The sequence below is a fragment of the Paramormyrops kingsleyae genome, chromosome 6, assembly GCF_048594095.1.
Source record: "Paramormyrops kingsleyae isolate MSU_618 chromosome 6, PKINGS_0.4, whole genome shotgun sequence".
NCBI lineage: Eukaryota > Metazoa > Chordata > Actinopteri > Osteoglossiformes > Mormyridae > Paramormyrops > Paramormyrops kingsleyae.
In genome coordinates this window covers 7675170-7696781 of record NC_132802.1, presented here as the reverse complement: position 1 = coordinate 7696781, position 21612 = coordinate 7675170, and the positions used below count along the sequence as shown (strand labels likewise).

At 47.3% G+C, this 21612-nt stretch overlaps 1 protein-coding gene across 5 annotated transcripts in view; it reads left to right on the top strand.

Moving 5' to 3' along the window:
- Window positions 1-21612, top strand: part of LOC111855827 (cadherin, EGF LAG seven-pass G-type receptor 3) — a 41965-nt gene that overhangs the window by 8537 nt on the left and 11816 nt on the right. For all 5 annotated transcript variants that reach the window (XR_011992157.1, XM_072713545.1, XM_072713547.1 and 2 more), the window contains exons 3-23: window positions 1002-1339; window positions 1523-1811; window positions 5866-6088; window positions 6346-6461; window positions 6571-6659; window positions 6853-7010; window positions 8661-8824; window positions 11407-11532; window positions 11900-12069; window positions 12813-12998; window positions 13084-13194; window positions 14088-14256; window positions 15836-15977; window positions 16445-16565; window positions 16849-17032; window positions 17529-17630; window positions 18234-18328; window positions 19055-19264; window positions 20546-20732; window positions 20883-21032; window positions 21376-21556. Coding sequence is in view for 4 of the 5 variants with exons in the window: in XM_072713545.1 (XP_072569646.1) it covers window positions 1002-1339; window positions 1523-1811; window positions 5866-6088; window positions 6346-6461; window positions 6571-6659; window positions 6853-7010; window positions 8661-8824; window positions 11407-11532; window positions 11900-12069; window positions 12813-12998; window positions 13084-13194; window positions 14088-14256; window positions 15836-15977; window positions 16445-16565; window positions 16849-17032; window positions 17529-17630; window positions 18234-18328; window positions 19055-19264; window positions 20546-20732; window positions 20883-21032; window positions 21376-21556 (3511 nt within the window). In the remaining variant the exon portion in view is untranslated. The remainder of the gene's footprint in view (window positions 1-1001; window positions 1340-1522; window positions 1812-5865; window positions 6089-6345; window positions 6462-6570; window positions 6660-6852; window positions 7011-8660; window positions 8825-11406; window positions 11533-11899; window positions 12070-12812; window positions 12999-13083; window positions 13195-14087; window positions 14257-15835; window positions 15978-16444; window positions 16566-16848; window positions 17033-17528; window positions 17631-18233; window positions 18329-19054; window positions 19265-20545; window positions 20733-20882; window positions 21033-21375; window positions 21557-21612) is intronic.

Sequence of the window (21612 nt, the reverse complement as noted above, 5' to 3'; positions counted from 1 at the left end):
GTTGGGTATGTTCGGGCACAGTAATAGACCGTGCTATTGGCATGAGCAGACGCAGGTCTTCTTCACTCTGAGGGGGGTCTGGCGTGCTGGGGCTGCTGTTTGATGTGCTGTGAAGGTAGGTGAGGCATGAGGAAGCTGAAGAGCCCTGACCTTCGGGGGACCATGTGCTGCTGTTTCCATCTCCTCTGTCACCTGGGGAGCTGATCTCTCATCTGTGTCACACCTTTAGAGAAATCAGTTTTTTTCTTGGGTTTATTTGGACACAGTGTCTAGCGGGGGCATGAGACAGCTCAGGGTTGATTTAACCTCTGTGTGTGTGTGTGTGTGTGTGTGAGCGGGTATACCTATCCTTATGGGGACACAATATCCCCATAACGTGATAAATACCTGTTTTTTTATAAAATACAGTTTTCCCTTATGGAGACCAGGAAACCGGTCCCCATAAGGGAAAACTGTATTTTATAAAAATCGGTGACTTCTATGAAAAAACTAAAAATGCAAAAACTCTTGTATCTTGTTTGGTTACTTATGGTTATGGTTAGGGCTGGGTGGGAGTTAAGGTTGTCATAGTTAGTGTTAGCATTTTTCCCATAGAAGTGAATGAGGGGCCCCCATAAGGATAGGTATACCCGACATGTGTGTACATGTGTGTGTGGCGGGGGGGGGGGGCGGTATGTATATATTATATGTCCCCAAAATGCTAAAAAAAAAAACCTGTTATTTTGATGTTTTGGGGACCATTTTTAGGTCAAACTCAATAGTTCAAAAATCTGTGATTGCAATCAAAAATATTAAAAGTCCTGTATTTTGTTTGATTAAGGTTATGGCTGGGTAGGGGTTACGGTTGTTATTGTTGGGATTAGCGTCTTGTCCATAGAAATGAATGGACGGTCATCATACACATATGAATACAAGTGTGTGTGTGTGTATATGAGAAAGGAGTGTGCCCTGTGTGGTTATGGTAGGCAGAGCTAACCCAATGATTCCTCCTCCCTCCCCAGATGGAATCCACAGTGTGTCAGCACAGTGTGTCCTGCGGGTGCTAATCATCACCGAGGACATGCTGAGCAGTAGTGTGACCGTGCGCCTACAGAATATGTCCCAGGACCGCTTCCTGTCCCCGCTGCTGGGCCAGTTCCTGGAAGGTGTGTCCACCGTGTTGTCTGTGCCCGCCGAGGATGTCTTCGTCTTCAACGTTCAGCCAGACAGCGGGGCAGAGGGCGTCCTCAACGTCAGCTTCTCTGCGGCCCTTCCCGGGGGCAACTTCTTCCCATCCGAGGCCCTGGAGGAGCAGCTGTATCTCAGTCGACCGCGGCTCACGTCGCTGGCCCAGATGGAGGTGAGGACTTCCTGCTGGTTTCCATTTTAATGTCATTAAAGATTCCTGAGCCAGAGCAGCTAAACACAGAAGCAGGTGATAATTAATATCCTGATGCATCCGGCTTTGCATTCAGTCAATAAGACGTAGATGGGGATTGTGCGTGCCTGTAGCTAACTCTCTGGCTGGTCGCCACGCCGACAGGTCCTCCCGTTCGACGACAACGTGTGCCTGCGCGAGCCCTGCCAGAACTACATGAAATGCGTGTCGGTGCTGCGCTTCAATAGCTCCGCCCCCTTCCTGTCCTCGACCTCTGTCCTCTTCCGGCCCATCCACCCCATCGCCGGCCTGCGCTGCCGCTGTCCGTCCGGCTTCACCGGTGACTACTGCGAGACCGAAATCAACCTGTGCTACTCAAACCCCTGCCTTAATGGGGGTGTATGCGCCCGGCGAGAGGGCGGGTACTCCTGCATTTGCCATGAAGACTTCACAGGTCAGTCCCCATGCCTGCCTGTCCTTCTGTGTCTCATTTTGGCAACATATGAAAAGTTGTATAATATTCAAGATTCAAGTGTTCTTTCAGCCCAGTTTTGACTATTAATATCTAGTTGCTTCATGAATCCAATGCCAGGACTATCAGCAAAGTCATTCCACCCCCAAAACCTGTATGAGGAAATGTGTTCTTCAACCTGATATTATCTTGCTAACTTATTTCGACTATTAGCCTTGTACGTTTGAATCCGTAGTGGCAGTACTGTATTCCTTGGGTAGACCTTTTCTATGTCTCTTTCTATTTCGGAAAATCAGATCATGCCTCCCCTCAGTCACCTTTGCTTGTGACTAGGGAGATTTTAATTCTCCTTAATTGTATGGCAGCTCTTTCATCTTATGAGTCAGAAGTTATGGGATGGACTCTTCCTTACACAATGATACGTGAACCATTTCTCAGCACGCTGTGGTTGTAAACTAATGTAAAATTGCATTGATCCTGAATGAATCTAACGCTTGTTTCAGTTTCAGGAGATAACACAGTCCAGATGTATGTACTACTTTAGTTTTTCACTGATCAGCCTCTGTAACTTCATAGCTTTTATTGCATGGCTGAAACAATAACGTAAAATCTGGCGGGTAATCTTATTACTTTCTGAGTGCTATTGTTCGAACTATATTCACCACTTTAAATTGGCCCCGTCACCTTCTGCAGTTTCTTCTCAAGCCTGTTCATTTAGATTTTATAAGCAGTTTTCAGAAAGTTATTTGGTCTCTAATTTGATGGAAAATGGCTTTGCTATACGTCACAGTAGATAAACTGAGGAACACTGGTGCTCAGAATTACTTAGGGAAACAAAAGTCATTATGGAAACTGCTCTACTTAAATTTATCTATACAATGTTGTAGGTCTCACCCTGCTGGGGTTTTTTTGCTGCCCTGGGCTGTTTGTGTATGATTTCCATGTTCTCCTCATGTGTGGATTTTACTAATTGTACACCGGTTTCTCCTTGTAGTCCAAAAACATATGGTCAGATGTGTGTGTTTGTGTGTATGGATTAGGTTTATATTACACTGTGGGGACCAAATGTCCCCCACAATGTGATTAAAAACCTGTTATTCTGCTGTTGTGGGGACCATTTTTCAGGTCCCCACAAAGATCCAAGAATGCAATCAAAAAACTAAAAATGCCAAAAGTCACATGTTTTGTTTGGTTATTTATGGTTAGGGCTGGGTAGGGGTTAAGGCCATCATGTTGGCATTAGAGTTTTCCCCATAGAAATGAATGGAGAGTCCCCACAAAGGTATAATTGCAAACCTGTGTGTGTGTGTGTGAGAGAGAGAGAGAGAGAGAGAGAGAGAGAGAGTGCAAGAGAGAATATGCACCCTACAATGGACTGTCTTCCTATTGTGCCCCATCTTGCACCCCATGGTTCCTGGGCTAATCTCCAGGATGACAGTGACCCTGTACTGGATAAGCAATTATGAGATGGATGGATCTGTTTATATATATAAAAGTATATAATCATTAAGATCAATAATTCCACAAGACATGTGAGAGATGATACCCAACAGTTTACAGTAGCCAACGCCTCTCAGTGCAGTTTACTTTGTGGTTTTCTATGATTTGCTGAGGCCTTTCAGAGGTTTGATTGGCCCAGTTTTGCAGATTTGGGTCTCTTGTTTCAGGCTTGCACAACCTCTATAAATGATGTGAAGGTCTTAAAAGAAAATGTCTTCATCTCTGGAGATCATTAGAGGCTCTACAGCATTATCCCTGATCTCATGAGCGCTTCACCTCGGATTCAGCACACCCCGAAAGGAACCTTCTTAATTAACCTTTTATATACATATTCTTTTTGTTCTCAACCAATTCATTGTGAAAGTTGCGTCTTAAGCGTGTGCTGAAAACCCAGGTGCGTTTTTATGATCAGCGCCAGAACAGAACTGAGTTGGATGCAATCAGGGGCATCGGAGACAGCTACAAAGAGAGAGAGGAGAGAGATGGAGGGACAGAAGGGAAGGCCGAGGGGGGGGGAGAGGAAGACGAAAGCAGCCCAGAGGGACGTCATACACAGGGGCTGGGGTCTGGCAGTGGCAGCCGCAGGGGGGAGCTCAGGCTTTGATGAATAAAACATTGCTTGCAGGGAGGGGTGTGAATGAATGAAAGAGACAGATTCCCCCCCCCAGTGCAGTGAGGGAGGATAGGGCTGTGTGGATGCAGGGAGAGAAAGAAGACAATCCACCCTGCAGTCCACTCTGATTTTTACATTTTTCCCCTCTCCATGTTGCGTAATATACTGTATATACTTCTTTTTCTTAATGAAGAACTGTAGCAGGGTCCTCCTCTGACAAAGCAGAAGCCTTCGGGCTATGAGTCTGTTCCCTTAATCTTTCATCCCCTGCGGTCTCTGCCAGCAGCATCAGTTAGCATTAAAGGATCACACCCCAACCTCGTGCCTTAGACCACCTGTACGCTCTGATGGTCCCTGAAGCCTTCTGTAGAGGTTCACTGACGCGGCCTGGACGCTCAGTAATGAGTCTGATTTTCACTGACGAGTTCCATATTGGTCCAGCGAGGAGTAGTAGCCCCATATTAGAGCCAGCGTATAACATGCATTAATAGCAGGCATTTATACAGCTTCTTTGTCGGAGCCATTTCAGAATTAGTATTAGTCAGAGGTGAAACATGTAACTGAGTCTTCTGTCAAAAATGGGATGTTTCCTCCAAAGAGATGGTGGCCCTCTTGTTAATTAATGCTATTGTAGAGCTGCGTTAAATGTGTTTGGGACGATTGAAAGAGCTGTTAACACGGGCAGCGGCCGCCCCGTCCTGCAGACGAGCTGCGTTTTTGCACGACCCATCGTAATTAAGCGCATACTTGCATGCGCAAGCCATTATGTGCAATTATCTGCTCCACTTGAGTCATACGTCTCCTCTTCTGTCCCGAGGCCCGTTTTTAGAGCTATCCTCGCTGGCCGGGGGGGAGTCCCCCTAACGTTTGAGGCTCTCGAACGCGACGGGGGTCAAACTCATTAAAAAACGGTCCGTGTGTGTCGAGGCAGAGATGACCCCCCCGGGGTAACGCACGCTATGCTTCACACCCCACATGTCGTCTTTGTCCCAGCATTTCCTTTTATTATTTATTTCCCCCCCCACACACACACTTTTTCTGGCTGAGTCCCCAGAGAAGGGCCCTCCTCCCTGTGTGTTTTGGCACCGGCGGCCGCTATGCCTTCCAGTGCCAAGCGGGTATCATACTTCACCGGGTTTGTACTGGCCAACCAGCTGCACTGATCTCAGAGTAGCGGGCCAACCTGGAAAACTGTGTTAGTGCAGGGACCAGTTGCAGTGAGCTGTGTACTGGTGTTCCGAGAGTGATTACATAGCTTTGTGTTAGCACAGTGGTGTGTGTTTGTGTCTTTATGTCTGTATAAATAGGAGTCAATGGAACGTCTCTATAGTTATGTGTGTACGTATTAATGGGAGTCAATGGGATGTCCCCAGAAATAGTATGTATGTCTGAATGGGAATCAATGGGATGTCCTCACAGATACATGTGTTTGTCTGAATGGGAGTCAATGGCATGTCCCCAGAAATAGTGTGTATGTCTGAATGGGAATCAATGGGATGTCCTCACAGATACATGTGTTTGTCTGAATGGGAGTCAATGGCATGTCCCCAGAAATAGTGTGTATGTCTGAATGGGAATCAATGGGATGTCCTCACAGATACATGTGTTTGTCTGAATGGGAATCAATGGGATGTCCTCACAGATACATATGTTTGTCTGACTGGGAGTTAATGGGATGTGCCCAGTAATTGTGTGTAAATGAATGGGAGTCATTGTGAAACCCTCACAGGTATGCATTTATGTATGAATGGCAGTAGGTATTAATAAATGACAATTGGATGTCCTCATACATATAGAAGATGTAATTGTGTCATTTCCTTTGTGTGTAAGCATACAGTTACTCTCCTGTGTGTGCTGTATGTGGTAGTAATGTTATCTAATGTGTGTATCAGTAATCTCCCCCCACCTGTATTACCCCCACAGGCGAGCGCTGCGAGTGGAATAGGCGTCAGGGCCGCTGTGTGCCGGGGGTCTGTCGTAACGGGGGCACGTGCCGGGAGGTGTCTGGGGGTGGCTTCCGCTGCGAGTGCCCCGCGGGGGGTTATGAGCGCCCCTACTGTGCCATCACCGCCCGCTCTTTCCCCCCCAAGTCCTTCATCATGTTCCACGGGCTCCGGCAGAGGTTCCATCTCTCCATCTCTCTTTCGTGAGTACACTCCCGATATCTGTCCAGAATTGTGCCCTGGGGGATGCAAGGCTTTTATTGCAGGGAGGGGCGGGATCGACTGAACACTGTCAGTCACCACCCAAGTTAACCCAACAACAAGCACCAAATTTTGAGCATGTTAAAGGAGGTAGTGAATGACACCTGGTGTTAACCCCTCCCAGGCATGGCTACATATTACATAACCTCACTGGAACCTTACATCCTCAGAGCAGACAGGAGTTTGGTTTCTGTGACAGGTTTGCCACACTAGAGAGACGTGCCCTTCTCCTGTATAATGGCCGGTTTAACGAGAAGCACGACTTCTTGGCGTTGGAGATCCTGGACGGGCAGGTGCAGCTCAAGTACTCCACAGGTAGGTGTAGGTAGGAGCAGGCATCTGTTATGTCTCGGGGACCTGTCTGAATTAGGTTAGAGTTTTAAGTGGAAGCCAATCTTCTGACCCCCGTGTGACCTTTGCTCAGGTGAATCGTCCACCCAGGTGAGCCCTTACGTGCCAGGAGGTGTGAGCGATGGCAACTGGCACACCGTTCACATCCACTATTCCAACAAGGTGAGTATGTGTGATGTTAGTGACCTCCCATGTGACCTCTGTGTTGCAAACTAAATTGCGTTCGCTGGCAGCTGATAGTGCTGTGTGTGCCTGTGCAGTGTGCGAGCATGTTGTGTGTATGCATACGGAGTAAAGTTTATGCATACGTAGTAGTGTTTATGTACATGTTTACGTGTGATCCGCTATTCCCCAGCCCAAGCAGAGCGTGAGCGGAGAGAGCCTGGGCCCCTCGAATGAGAAGGTGACTGTGTTGAGCGTGGACGACTGTGACACTGCAGTGGCCCTCAGGTTCAGCCAGCAGCTGGGAAACTACAGCTGTGCTGCACAGGGCAGGCAGACTAGCTCCAAAAAGTAAGTGCTTGCACAGTGTGTGTGTGTCTGTGTGTGTGTGTGCGCGCGGGGGGGGGGGTTATGTTTATATTTCACTGTAGGGACCAAATGTCCCACACAATGTGAGTTAAAACCTCATTTTGACATTGTGGGGACCATTTTTCAGGTCCCCACAGAGATCTGCGAATGCAAACAAAAAACTAAAAATGCCAAAAGCCTTGTATTTTGTAGTTTGAAGGTAGTCTGGGCTGAATGTAACTGGACAAAGAGAAAGGCCATTTTAACAGTGGTATCGAAAATCCGACAAGTTATCTGACAAAGCAAGAATTTCTGCTGTCTCTGGTATGGCTTAGGTATGACTAAGTGGTTTTCCGACCTGTTGTACTGGAACACGGCTCCCAAGCTCTGACTTCTGACGTCCTTGGTAAATGGAACGCAGCATCCGCTGTGGAACTCAAACCCTCACTCTGGACATTCCGCCTTAGATGCCACGCCCACACTGCACATTCTGTCATGGAGGCCACACACACACACACACACACACACACACACACATATATATATACACACACACAAAATCATGAAGGCCACATTCATTCCTTATCCATTGATTACTGTTATAGTGTTTAATTGATGTATTACACAGTTGTGATATCCTTCAATTAACTACACGGAGCCAGGGTTCATATAATGGTTATACTTTTCAGCATTTTTATGACCTCTGTCGGTTTATTCTGAAGCAGTGTATGAGCATCTGATAAACAATTAAATGCAAATAAGCAGCTCGCTCCATGCATGTCCCATCTCCAGGCTGATTCCATCAAGGTACTGTTTGCACTTTTGGAGAGTGAAGGCTTTTGTCATTCAGCCAGTGACCCCGCGCAGCTGGGCCGACCGTATAGCTAATGGCAGAGCTCTAAAAGCAGGCCGGGGCATGGTGCGTTTCCAGGAAACCTTTGAAATCCTCTGCACTGCTGCTCATTGATGTGTTTCCCTCACGACTCGCCCGTAAGGAATACTTTAGAGCACCACTCAATTCTTTTATTTAAATTTTTTTTACTCTTCCCTTGTAGTTGTGCGATGGGCTTAATTTGGGGTGGCGGGCTTGGTGACTGTGAAGAGTGGGCGGTGCGGTGAGTGAGTGGGGGATTGTGGGTATTAGGGCTTACTAGTCCCACCAGTCTCAGCTGGCTCGTGTAGATAGTGCGTGAAATAACCCTGCTCCTTTATCCACGGAGCTCTCCTTCGGTATGCCCCGCTTTCGAAACGCCGTCCTGCGTTTAATCTCCTCACTCTCCGGTCCCCCCGAGGGGACCCGACAGCCGCTTTGTCCACCGCCGTGTGCTCTACACGGTCCTGCCACCGACTTCCCAATAAGGGATCCCCCAGTTGTTGCCCTTCAATTGAGTTTTCTCATCCACATTGGTCTTTGATCCCACATCTTCAGAAGCCAGAATCTTTTTTGTTACCCAGTTATTTTTTTTTGTGGAAAACATCTGCATTCTTTATAACCATTACACATTCTAGTGATGGGTTTAGCATGAAAATTTATATTTTTAAATATAAAAATGTCTGCTTTCTGTTCTTTTTTTGCTGTCATTTTGTCTGGCTTAATCTGCGTTTCGTCTACAGTCGATCTCGTATTAAGAAGCAACCCTCTCTCTTTCTCAGATCTTTGGATCTCACGGGGCCCCTCTTTTTGGGCGGGGTTCCCAACCTGTCAGAGAACTTCCCCTTCGTCACCCGGGAGTTCATTGGCTGCATGAAGGACCTGCACATTGACAGTCGCTCCTTGGACCTGGCGAGCTACATCGCTAACAACGGCACGCTCCCCGGTCAGCATCAGTCTCTTTCTCCGTCTGCGTACTGCGCAGTTTTAAGCCTGCGTTTCCCTCTGCCTGGCTTTGTGTGTGTGTGTGTGTGTGTGTGTGTATGTGTGTGTGTGTGTGTCGTGGGGAGGGGGTGTCATGTCCCCACAATGAAAACCTGTTATTTTGACGTTGTGCGGACCATTTTTTGGTCCTCACAATGGGTAACTCAATTTTACAAAGATCTGTGACTGCAATCAAAAAACTAAAAATGCCAAAAGTCACATGTTTTGTTTGGTTACTTATAGTTAAGGTTATGGCTGGGTAGGGTTTTGGGATTAGGGTTTTTCCCATAGAAATGAATGGGCAATCCCCGCAAAGATATGAGTACAAATGTGTGTGTGTGTGTGTGTGTGTGTGTGTGTACAACTACAAAAGAAAACAATGTGGTGTGCACTAGTTTTAATATGTTTTTTCAAGAGCATTCTGCTCTATCTGCTGATACAATTCCCTTCCATGCCGTCCATCCGCCCACCATATTCTTCCATTTCAGTTCTGTAGCTATTCAATGCCTTGCTGACTTAATTGTAAGCTCTTCCACTTATCTGTGACATGTGACATCTCGTCAAATCAGGTGTAAACCTAAATCCTTCTGTATTAAATAGGTAGTAAAAAAAATAGGATCCTACTGAATACGTAATATCTAGCATTTCATGATGTATTTAAGTGGTAAGAAAGGACTGCAGAATCTCTCTTTTCATTCAGCTGTAGAATCAAGGTCCACATTTAATCCCCGCAAGCAGTGCTGTCTGCCTCCCTCCTTTTTACAGCAAGAGGCCGATGCCAAGTGTGCACACCTCTATCTCTGCGACAGAAGGCTTTTTTATCGCCCGGTCGCTTCCAGCGAAGCCTGCGTCATGACAGACACGTCTGGGCTTTTCATTGAAATATACAGCCAGTTGTTCGTAAAGACTGGATTTGGCTGGCGTGGCTTTTTTAAATGAGCAGGTGTTTTTACACCTTCGAGGACTTCATACCCATGGCAAGCTGTCGTTTTGGAAATGTGCGTTAGCGCCGTTCCTTAGCATCGCTTCCCGGTGGTGTTCAAGTAGGGCAGCTCAGAAGCTGCGTCTTGGGGGGGGGGGGGGGCTCCTCATTTTTAAATTTTAGCGTGCTTGCCTGAGACGGCATTTCCTCTGACGGAAAAGTGCCGGAAAGCATTTGCTCCCGTCCCACGTCGGCAGGGACTAGCACGAGGTGACACGTTTCACCGTCTCTCTGAGGCCAAATTGTCCTGGGTCTCATTCCGGGGTTGAGCTTTAAGGGCAGCCGTTTTGGCACATTGTGGCTCGGTGTCAGCCGGCACAGCGGATCCCTGAGTGGCCTACAAACCTTAGGGAGTTTCACGCTTAAACTGTGCCCTTCGCTGCTCTGATGTGGCACAGGCTGCACAGTCTGAGCTGGGATTATTTATAACTGCCGCTGTATTTCTGCTTAGACAAGTGGGGAGCGTTGGAGTCTTAGTGCCTGTAATGTTGTATATAAGCAATGTAATGGTGTCACAAACTACTAATGCCCCTGTAATGGTATATATCAACTACCGATGCTACTATAATGGTATATATAATCAACCAATGTTTCATAATAGTGTATATAAACAATCATGGCCCCAGTAATGGTGTATATAAATAATAAATGATCCATGCAATGGTATATAGAAACATCTGATGCCCCTGCAATGATATACATAAACTATCAATCGTCATGCAACTGTAAATACTGTATAAACAATCGATGTAATGGTGTATATAAACCAGGGCTGCCCACCCCTGCTCCTGGAGACATACCCCCCCAGCAGAGCTTAGGTGCCGCCCTAATTTAACACACGTCATACAGATAATCAGGCCCTTTAGTAACATATCAGTGTTAGGCTAGCTTAGCTTTAAAGACCCTGTAGCAATATATCTAAACTGTATATATAGTATGGCGTATAGGCTCCTTCAGCAGTGAGACGTATAACTGTCCCCTACAATACTACATTTAAGCTATTCATTTCCTTTATAATTATACCTGAAAGCTATCATATTATATCATAATGGTGCATCCATCCATACACCCACCCATCGATTTTCCATAACCGCTTTTTCAGTGTAGGGTCGCTGTGGTGGTGATGTGTATAAATGATAAATTACCCTCTTTCAAGGTACATATTATGATTGGTTGTTTGTTTTCCTTTTATTTTCAAGTGTTGGCTTCATATTTTACAAGAATAAGGTCACATTTAAAGGAAATTGGCCATGTCATAAAAAGTCATGAAATGGAGTCACCTGAATGGAATAATGGAATGAGAAATATCTCTGTATGGGGGGGGGGGCTTAGCACTAGCCGCTCCCCCCAATTGGCAGTTACTTTGGGGGGGTGGGGAGCTGTTTACTGAAAGCAGTGTGCGGTCCCTGGGTGTGTGTTTGATCTCTGTGACTGTGGCAAGCAGTACAGTCCGGAGGCCCAGAGATTCACAGCGCTGGGGCAGCAGTGGCAATAACACCCCCCCTCCCCCCCCGCCCCGGGCAAGGCAGGTACCAGTGGTGTGCTGTCTCTCACCCCGGCAGGCTGCAGCGCCAAGCTGCCATTCTGCAAGTCGAATCCCTGCCAGAACGGAGGCACCTGCAGAGTGAGCTGGGAGACCTTCTCCTGTGACTGTCCCGTGGGATTCGGGGGAAAGGACTGCAGCTCTGGTGAGCTGCCCGTCTCCACGCCCGCGAGATGCAGACTCTCGCCTCGTCCCACTTCCATTCCTCCTTCCCTGTTCCCCCCCCCCCTCTCAAATTCAAATTTGCTTTCAAGAAAATGCTCTATTATTGTGCAAAGCCGCAGTCGCTCTTGCTGCTATCGTGAATAACGAGGGGCAGACAGGAACGAAACGAGGAGCATTTAGAAGGAATTAAACGATCATGGTGGGAAAAAAAACACACAAAGCTGAATGTGTTACTCCCTCTTTTCTGAGAGTGACACGTGTTTAGCTGACAACTTTGTCACTTGGTGCCACCGTCTTTCCGCACAGTCAAGCGTATGTTCGCAGGCTCACGCCGTCTGTCCCCACAGTCATGAGCCACCCGCACCACTTCGCGGGAAACGGCGCCCTCTGGTGGGACCTGAAGAATGATGTTACCATCTCCACGCCCTGGTACCTGGGGCTGGTGTTCCGCACGCGTACCCCGGACGGCGTGCTCCTGCAGGCCCAGGCTGGGCAGTACACCAGCCTGCTTTTCCAGGTCTGTAACCCGTGGTACGACCTTGCGAAGCACCTGACTGATTGTCTGTTGGTCTGAATATGGCTTGGATCCAGCCACCAGAACCTTCTCCAGGTTTACCACTTATAGTTGTTTGCTCAGCTCATTGTTTTCCAAACCAGTCCTCAGGGGCCCACAGGAGGTCCGTGTTTTTGCTTCCTCCCAGCTGCCAACCAGGAGCTGGAAGGGAGCAAAAACATGGACTGCTGCGTGTCCCCGAGGACTGGATTTAGAAACACTGGCTTAGCTGACACTGAAGCAGATTTTATCCAAAGCACTTAAGGATTTTTATTTATGAATAATATTTTAATTGAACAACTACATTTGTGCTGGAATTCTTTTTAGTTTCCATATCCAGTCTTTTCTTCGTTGAGACATGTGCTGTCATATATAATGAGAATGAAGCACAGGGTCAGACCATTTATCTGGATGGTTAAGGGCACTATCCAAGGGCCAAACAGGCGTGTCGCTATTCTGCTGTGGATGGGATTCAAACCAGCGACCAGTTAATCGTGGAGGCCTCACCTGCTCAGCCACACACTACCCCCCCCCCCCAGGCACATACCACCCTTCTCCTTTACTTGCACTGCTGGATATTTCGCTGGAGTGGTTCAGCTTAAAGGGATAACAGCGGGTGCCCCTTCTGGGATGTGAACCAATAACCCCCCCCCGCTGTGCCGGCCGGCCTCCTCTAAACCGCCTCTGCACCCTCCCATGCTTCCCAGCTGGTGACGGGGCACCTCGTGTTCTCGGTGAGCCGCGGATCCACACGCCCGGTGCGCCTGCGCCTTGACCAGCTGCAGGTGAATGACGGCCGCTGGCACGACCTGCAGCTGGAACTGCGCGACGTGCACAGCGGCCGCGACACGCGCTACGTGGCCACCGTGCGCCTCGACTTCGGCCTCTTCCAGGTGGGTGTGAGCCCGGCGCGGCCGCTAACGCCAGCGCATCGTCAGCTCCCGTTCCCCTCCCACCACCGTATTCTCTCTCTCTCAGGGAACGGTGATCGTGGGGAACGAGCTCCATGGCCTGAAGGTGAAGCACCTGCACGTGGGCGGAGTCCTGGGTGCGGGGGAGGTGCAGAATGGCGTGAGGGGGTGCATTCAGGTGAGCTGTCTTTTGGCTTCTCAACAAACATGATACGTCAGCATCTTCTCTTATTGTACCCGGACCCCCTTTGTCCTTCCTTCCAAATATCACTCTGTTCACCATCTCTTTATCCATCTGTCCATCCATCCACTTATCCTGGTCAGGGTTTTGGGGGGTCTGGACAGGATTCCAGTCCATCACAGGACACATACTCGCATGCACTAACATATTATGGCCAATTTAGAGTCTGTCTCCATCTTTGCACAGAAACAGGAGGAACATGCAAATCGCATGCAGAGCTGAAGTATAATTCAGACCCTCATCCCTGGAGGTGTGAGCCATAGTGCCACCCTTCCTTCAAAGTACATAATGGAAACCAAACATCACCTAAGCTTCTCAGATTCAGGCTTTTGTTTGTGAATCACTTTCAGGCTCGCTGGGTGGCGTCATACTCTTGGCACTCCTCACATTTAAGGAGAGCGACACGTCTAACGTACCAGTACCACACTGTCGGTCCACGCACTCCGCGAGGTTCCGTGAGGTTCCATGAACATGCCGCCAGTCTACAGAAATGCTGGCATAATCAGTACATTCACACCTCGGCCTGAACTGAGGAGCTCTCCCTCTCCCGCTTTCACTTCCACTGAGACGAGATTAGATTCCCACCGCAAACAAAACCTTCAAAGGAATCATCACAAATGACATCAGCCGGGAGTTAACATCTGGCATCGATGGTTCTTGTTGGGTCGATTTTCAAATTAACTTGCAACAAAGGAAAACGGCCATGAAGACCGTGTTTACATCCACAATCAAAGAATTGCACAGTTTAGATCAAGAAACAGAGTATCAGAAGCTGAGGGTCACGCACTGTGTGTGTGTGACTGACCAATCCTGCATTGCTGTCTTTCCAGGGTGTGCGTTTAGGGGTGCGGCCAGACCCGCCCCCGCTGCCCCGGCCGACCCGAGCGCTGAAGGCCGAGGCCGGGTGCAACGTGGGGGACCCTTGTGTCTCCTCCCCCTGCCCCGCCCACAGCCGCTGCAGCGATGAATGGGAGGGCCATGTCTGCGTGTGCGAGTCAGGTATGACTCTGCATGTGTGTCTGTCCGTGTGTGTGTGTGTACATGTATGTGTGTCTCTCCGTGTGTGTGTACATGTATGTGTGTCTGTATGTCTGTATCTGCGGTGTGTGTGTGTGTGTGTGTACATGTATGTGTGTCTGTATGTCTGTATCTGCGGTGTGTGTGTACATGTATGTGTGTCTGTCCTTGTGTGTGTACATGTATGTGTGTCTGTATGTCTGTATCTGCGGTGTGTGTGTGTGTGTGTACATGTATGTGTGTCTGTCCGTGTGTGTGTACATGTATGTGTGTCTGTATGTCTGTATCTGCGGTGTATGTGTGTGTGTGTGTACATGTATGTGTGTCTGCATGTCTGTATCTGCGGTGTGTTTGTGTGTGTGTACATGTATGTGTGTCTGTCCGTGTGTTTGTACATGTATGTGTGTCTGTATGTCTGTATCTGCGGTGTGTGTGTGTGTGTGTACATGTATGTGTGTCTGTATGTCTGTATCTGCGGTGTGTCTGTCCGTGTGTGTGTACATGTATGTGTGTCTGTATGTCTGTATCTGCGGTGTGTGTGTGTGTATCATTTTGTATGGTATAGGTGAGTTTGTGTGTACAAGTGTGTGTCTGTATGTCTGTGTACATATGTATGTATGTGTGTCTGTGTGTGTGGTATGGATGTGTGTCTGTCTGTGTACATATGTGTGTATATGTGTCTGTATGTCTGTGTCTACTTATGCATGTACGTGTGTGTGTGTGCGTCTGTCTGTGTACATATGTGTATATATATGTGTGTCTGTCTGTGGGTGTGTCTTGGTTTCCAGGAATCTTATGAAGAAGAACGAAAAATAGAAACAAAGGCAAGAAAAAGAGGAATATTTATTATGGGAGCTGGAGACTGAGAGACAGGGATAGAGATGGATGTGGCGAGAGGATGAGGAAGGGGGGGCGGGCACAGATGAAGGAGGAGGTGTAAATAGATCACCGGCGGTATCTGAGGCAAACGCGTGCTTATTATCATGTAAAACTCTCTCATGAGAGCATTCCTCATTAGAAATAGACCTCCGGTATTAAGATTCCGGGAGGGAAATCAATTTTTTATAATGCAAAGCTTGTAAATTATTCTCTCTCATCAGGAGCTGGTAATTTAGTAATGAACCATGAATTAGCTGGCACCACTGGTTATCTTGCGTGCAAGAGACGTATGTGTGACATCAGAACAGGCCCTCAGATTTGGCAGGGCCAAGGGAAATAACAGCAAAGAGCACAGAGAAAAACTGAATGAAGGATATTAAGCGATGTTTGTTGGTCCATGAGGTCTCTGCAGTACTGAGCTGTTTTTGGTAGTTTCTGTGGTGAAGACTGACTGACCACTGTCTATGGTAAAAGGTATCTGCTTGTAGAGGATCCCATAGCTGGTTCTAGACCCTCAGCCCCCCTGAAAAACAATTATTCTAAAACCATTTAGTGATTTGTCCTTTGTCCCCCTCCCCCATATTTCTTTAGGGGGCTGAGAATCCCATGATAAAATTTACTGGTGTGCAGAATTATCTGTGCCTATCAGTGCCTATGGTAAACAAAGAATCTATGTGTGCAGGTTACTACGGTAAAAGCTGCACCAATGCCTGCGAGCTGAACCCCTGCGAGAACAACGCCAAGTGCCACCATAAGCCAGCCTCCTCCCACGGCTACATGTGTGACTGTGGGGACAACCACCACGGCCAGTACTGCCAGCACAAGTGAGCATGTCACATCTGTGCCCTCGTGCCAGTGCAGGCCTCCCCCAGCCAGCGCTGGCCTGAATTGGCGCAGATGGCAATGCATACAGGCACCTGTGTCCCTCTGCTTTAGTGTTCCACTGCAGTGCCTTCGCTTGACTATGCTAAAGAGCTACTCTGTTGAGGTGTATGAAATACAGCACAGTCGCTTTCTTGACCTCACGTTATCGTATTAATATCCGGCATTGTGGCAGATGTGGCATTACGTCGACTCGGTAATGAGTATCCAGCTCTGCAGTGGCTCTCCAAGAGCATATTATCTGAACTGGATGATGAATTCCTACAATTCATTTTACCAGCAGCAGAGAGCCTACATGTTTGGCGTGTCTGTGTGTGTATGTGTATATGGCGTGTGTTTATTCATGATCGGCGTGCGTTTGTCCTTGCTGTGTATCTGTGTGTGCGCATGTGCATGCGTGTGTGTCCAGGAGTGACCAGCAGTGCCCGCGTGGCTGGTGGGGCAGTCCTACATGTGGACCATGCAACTGTGAAACCAGCAAAGGCTTCGACCCGGATTGCAACAAGACCAACGGGCAGTGCCACTGCAAGGTAACACTGGCATTCCCATTAAAACCAGTAAGCAGTGTCACTGCAAAGTAACACCTGCACTCCCATTAAAACCAGTACACAGTGTCACTGCAAGATAACACCGACCAAAGGTTTTTAAATATACAGCTTTGAATGTCCTTGAACAGTGATAGGTGGTTTTCTTTATAATTATTCCAAATAACTGGAGTTATTTAGTCACCATTTCTGTTTCTGTACTGGTAGAGTTTCACATCCCTGCAGGTTCATTCACAGTCGCACTCTGTTCTCGCCTCTTCCCTCTCAGGAGTTCCACTATCGCCCACGAGGAACCGAGTCCTGCCGGCCCTGCGACTGTTACCCCGTGGGCTCCTTCTCACGGTCATGTGACCTGGAGAGCGGCCAATGCCAGTGCCGGCCGGGTGTGATTGGCCGACAGTGCAACCAGTGTGACAACCACTTTGCCGAGGTCACCCAATCAGGCTGCGAGAGTGAGTCCCCGCCGCTGCCCCCACTGTCACCGCTCACGAGTCCCTTTCAAGATCTTTGCTTTTCATTTTCATCTTTCTCTTTTAATTTGATTGTGAATCAGTATTAAATTATTATATATTTATTGCTACTTTTCATCAATTAATATAACCATGAATAAATAATTAATGCCTAATTAATTTAGGATCATATAATATGCGCTGCACTGGATTTACAGTTTTGGAAAATGGATGAAATTAATATTTAAAAACAGAGTTTATAAGTAACAAACAAAAGTAATAGCTTAACTGTATCGACACCGAAGCAGTACAATCAGACATATTTATGCTTATAGTGAGAACATTATAACCATAATCTCGATTTAAATCATTCCTATTAGATTTTTCTATTTATTTTAATCATGTGATATTAAATTGCATTTTCGATGTTCTCTACCATTGCCTTGGTATCATTTGTACCATACAGTCATTAAGTCTCTCTCTCTGGCTCTAATCTCAGTCATGTATGACGGCTGTCCTAAGACCATCACGCTTGGAATATGGTGGCCCAGAACTAAGTTCGGCCTGCCCGCAGCTGTGTCGTGCCCCAAGGGCTCCATGGGTAGGTGCCCTGCTCCGTGACAGACCCACAGGGGGCAGATCAGCTCACACAGCACATCTAGCAGCAAACTTACCAATTTGATGGTGTTATCACTCAGTGCTATATCAACAGCATGACCTCACTCTCCTGCTCACTGATAAAATCCAAATCCCTCCAGTCCGTGAGCGGGACCACATGGGACAGGGAGCAGTCGATTTCCTGGGAACAGATTTTTCCTGCTCACGGGTCACTGTAATGCGGCAGGGGTGGGTCAGCAAGACCAGCAGGAAAACACACAAAAACTACAATATGAAGAGCCATTTGGATATAGCCAAAATATAATCGATGAAATTCAATTATGGGCATCAGGGAATATGACAGAACAGCTGTCAGGGTGGGTGTTTGGGTAAGCATAGGGTTACTGGGCGCTGGAATGAACAGATCAGTCTACATGTTCAGACATAAAAGAGGGACAGGCTGCATAAATCTAAAAGAACAAAAGCAGTCACATGACTCCTCTTCCTAGCACAGCCAGGCCCCCGCTCACTCGGCTTTGTAAAGTGCATTTGTGTGTATATGTGTTTGTTTGTCTTTCTGCATCTTCAGCCTGTTTTGTTCCTCTAGGCACAGCGATCCGGCACTGTGATCCGGAAAGGGGCTGGCTGGTCCCCGATCTCTTCAACTGCACCTCTCCCTCCTTTGTGGAACTGAATGCAGTGGTAATATGGCTCCACCTACTGGCTCGATTTAGCACCTGCAGTCTTGCAGCATATGTGATATGATCAATTTCATTGTGTCTATAAAGGGTGGTGTTATGGCTGAGTGAGAGGTGCCGTGGGTTTGATCCCCACCCCCAACTCATGTGCATGTGGGGGTTGCATGTTCTCCACGTCTTCTCTTGTTTGACTGGTGCTACACTCTCCTCCTACAGTCTGACACGTTGTGCCAGTGAATCAGTGTATAGAACAGAATGGAATACCTTTACTGTCATCTTACAGTGTGCAAAAAAATGTAATATGCCACTCCCATGATAGTAGGCAAAACAAAATAAATAAAAATAAATAACAAAGATAATAATAAAAATAATAAAGATTAGATAATAAATAAAAATATGTAAATGTATATGCCATGAGAATTTTACAAGGATAAAAAAAACTGGATGAATAATAAAGTGCAAGGAGTCATAATTGTGAGGTAATAAGTCAGCAGTTACAACAGGTTGAGAGAATATGACAGTAGTGTAAAAGACAGTCACACAAGAAGATATGGCAGTATCAAAATAGCCTGTGAAGAATTAGCATGATGTTCAGTGTGTCCCCTGCTCTGTGCTGCCTAGGATAGCCTTCCAGCTCACTACAGCCGTGCACTCAGTACCCAGTTATGGCAAAATGCATCTATTTATATGTAATAAGCCCTTTCTGTTTGCCTGCATTTTTCACATAAAGCTGGAGTCCGTGGAGAGGAACGAGACAGACCTTAGCACCATCGTGGAGAAGAAGCTCGCCTATCAGCTGCGCGACGTCACCGAGGCAACGCCCCGTCTCTATGGCAACGACCTGCAGATTGCAGACCGGCTGCTTTCCCGTCTGCTGAACTTCGAGAATCAGCAGAACGGGTTTGGCCTGACTGCCACGCAGGATGCCCACTTCAACGACGTAAGCGTGACCGCCACAGCCCCCCTTTACCCGCTCCCGTCATTAGACCCTAACCACCAGCTCTCTGGGCCCCGCTACGGGTGGCTGCCCTTCGCGGACAACTTACTCTACAAAAAAAGAGCAAGTTGAGGGAGACATAAAGAGAATTTCCCCACAGGGATCAATAAGGTATCAATTATTATTATTACAGTGGTACCTCAGAACTTGAACTTAATCCATTCAGAACTCCAGGTCGAATCCTAAAAAGTTCGAGTTCTGATCGAATTTTCCCCATAAGAAATAATGGAAAACCAATTAATTAATCCCAGCCCCCCAAAATTACACCTAAATATGTTTTTTTACCATTTAAATACAAAATGACCTGAATAATACAAGAGCATATACTGTACTAAACACATCTAAGCACATTTATCAAAACAGTAATTTGTAAAGTAAGAAAATAAATGTATCCAAACAACGTGTAAAGTTAAAAAAATATATATGTCCTGTCCCGATCGTCCGCTCCTTCCGTGTCCCTTCGTTAACCCCGTGTGGGATCCCCGTGTGATCCCCGTTGTCATTAGTCCGTCTGCGTTTTGCCTGCCTTACCTGTAATTAAACCCTGTATTCCCCGATACCCTGACGTCTGCGCCTTTGTCTCAATTCCGTCCCCGCTCGGCACGACAATATTATTATAATTAAATTTATTATTATTATTAATATTAAAATAATTAATGATATCTTTATTTTTAAATGTATTTTATTATATAATAATAATTACTGTTACTGTCTATCATTGTCTAAATGTATTTTTACTGTCTAAATATATGTATTCAGCTAGTGTAAACATGCACAGCGCTATCACAGCGAATGCGAGGCTGAGACTGAAGCGTTACCCTTTGCTTCCGCTGAGAGACGTGCCACGTGACTCATTTCCCCACGGGTACAAGTTATCTTACGTCGGCGTTCACAGTTTGACTTCTGAGATTCAGATCGAGTTCTAGGTCATTTTTTTTAACTGGTTGGTTCGACTTTTAAGAAATTAGAGTTCTAATGAGTTAGAGAACTGAGGTACCACTGTATTATTATTATTATTGTTAATGGCTGCTCGCTGACCCCGGATGGCCTCCTTTCCTCCTTAAGCGACATTTTTTGGAATCAGCTGGGTGGTTTCAGGGAGGAAATGCCTGAGAAATGATGGCTTAACTCTGGTTGATTTTTCTATTTTTCTATTAGATTTTTACACATTTTTATTTGATAAGTCTGCTTTCTGGTTGGTCACTGTCTTTTGGTTTCCTCCAGAATGTTCTGCGTGGCTGCAGTGCCTTGCTGGGGTTGGGCACCGCAGGGCTGTGGCGAGGCCAGGGTGTTGTTGGTGAGCGAGGGGCCGGTGGTTTGGTGGAGCTGCTGGAGGACTACACTCGCACCCTCGCCCAGAACATGAAGCTGACTTACCTGAACCCTGTGGCCCTAGTGACACCCAATATTGGTGAGTTTTGTCCTTTCTAATTTTGCTTAGTGCACATTTTTGGGTCCTCATGTATCATCATCAGGCCCTATAGTCTGCGCTACGATATTAGGTGCTGTGATTCGTCCTTTCAGTACTGCTGTCCAATATTTAACCCTGCGATTTGTTCAGTGATGAACCTGGACCGCGTGGAGAACCACACCCACGTCCGCAGGCGCTTTCCCCGTTACCACAATGGTCTTTTCCGAGGACAGACTCTCTGGGATCCACACACACATGTGGTGCTGCCCCCTACTGCCCTGGTGCCACAAGGACAGTCAGGTGTGCTTTCTTATTTGTTTAGCTATTTAATTTCAAAAAGACATAGTAAACTAGTGGGTTGCAGGTGGATTGGGTTTGAATGTCACCTCTGCTGTGTGTGTGTGGAGTTGGCATGGTGTGTCTGTGTCACATAGGCTGAGTGGCATCTCTGAATTCCTCACGGTGTATGATTGTGTGCATGTGTGCCCTCTGCTGGCCTGGCATCCCATGCAGGGTGCCCCTGCCACCCTGTCCTGGATAAGCAGTTTGAAGACAGATGGATAGATGTAGTAAATCCTTCAGTTCATCCCCTATTTTGTATAAACTCAGTACTACGTTGACCTCTCACTCCCACTTTCCCCAGCTCTTCCCAGTCCTCATCCTGCCCAAATGAGCATCCCGGCCAATCGCAGCGCTGAAGTAACCCCCCACAAGCGACCTGTTTTGCTGCCCGACCCGCCCGTCAGCATCGTCATCTTGCTGATCTACCGGAGCCTGGGCGGCGTACTTCCCGCCAAGTACCACGCGGATCGGCGCGGTGTCAGGTATGAGCTACCGTCACATGTCCGCCCCCCCCCTCCCCCAGCGTGTCACTGCGCGT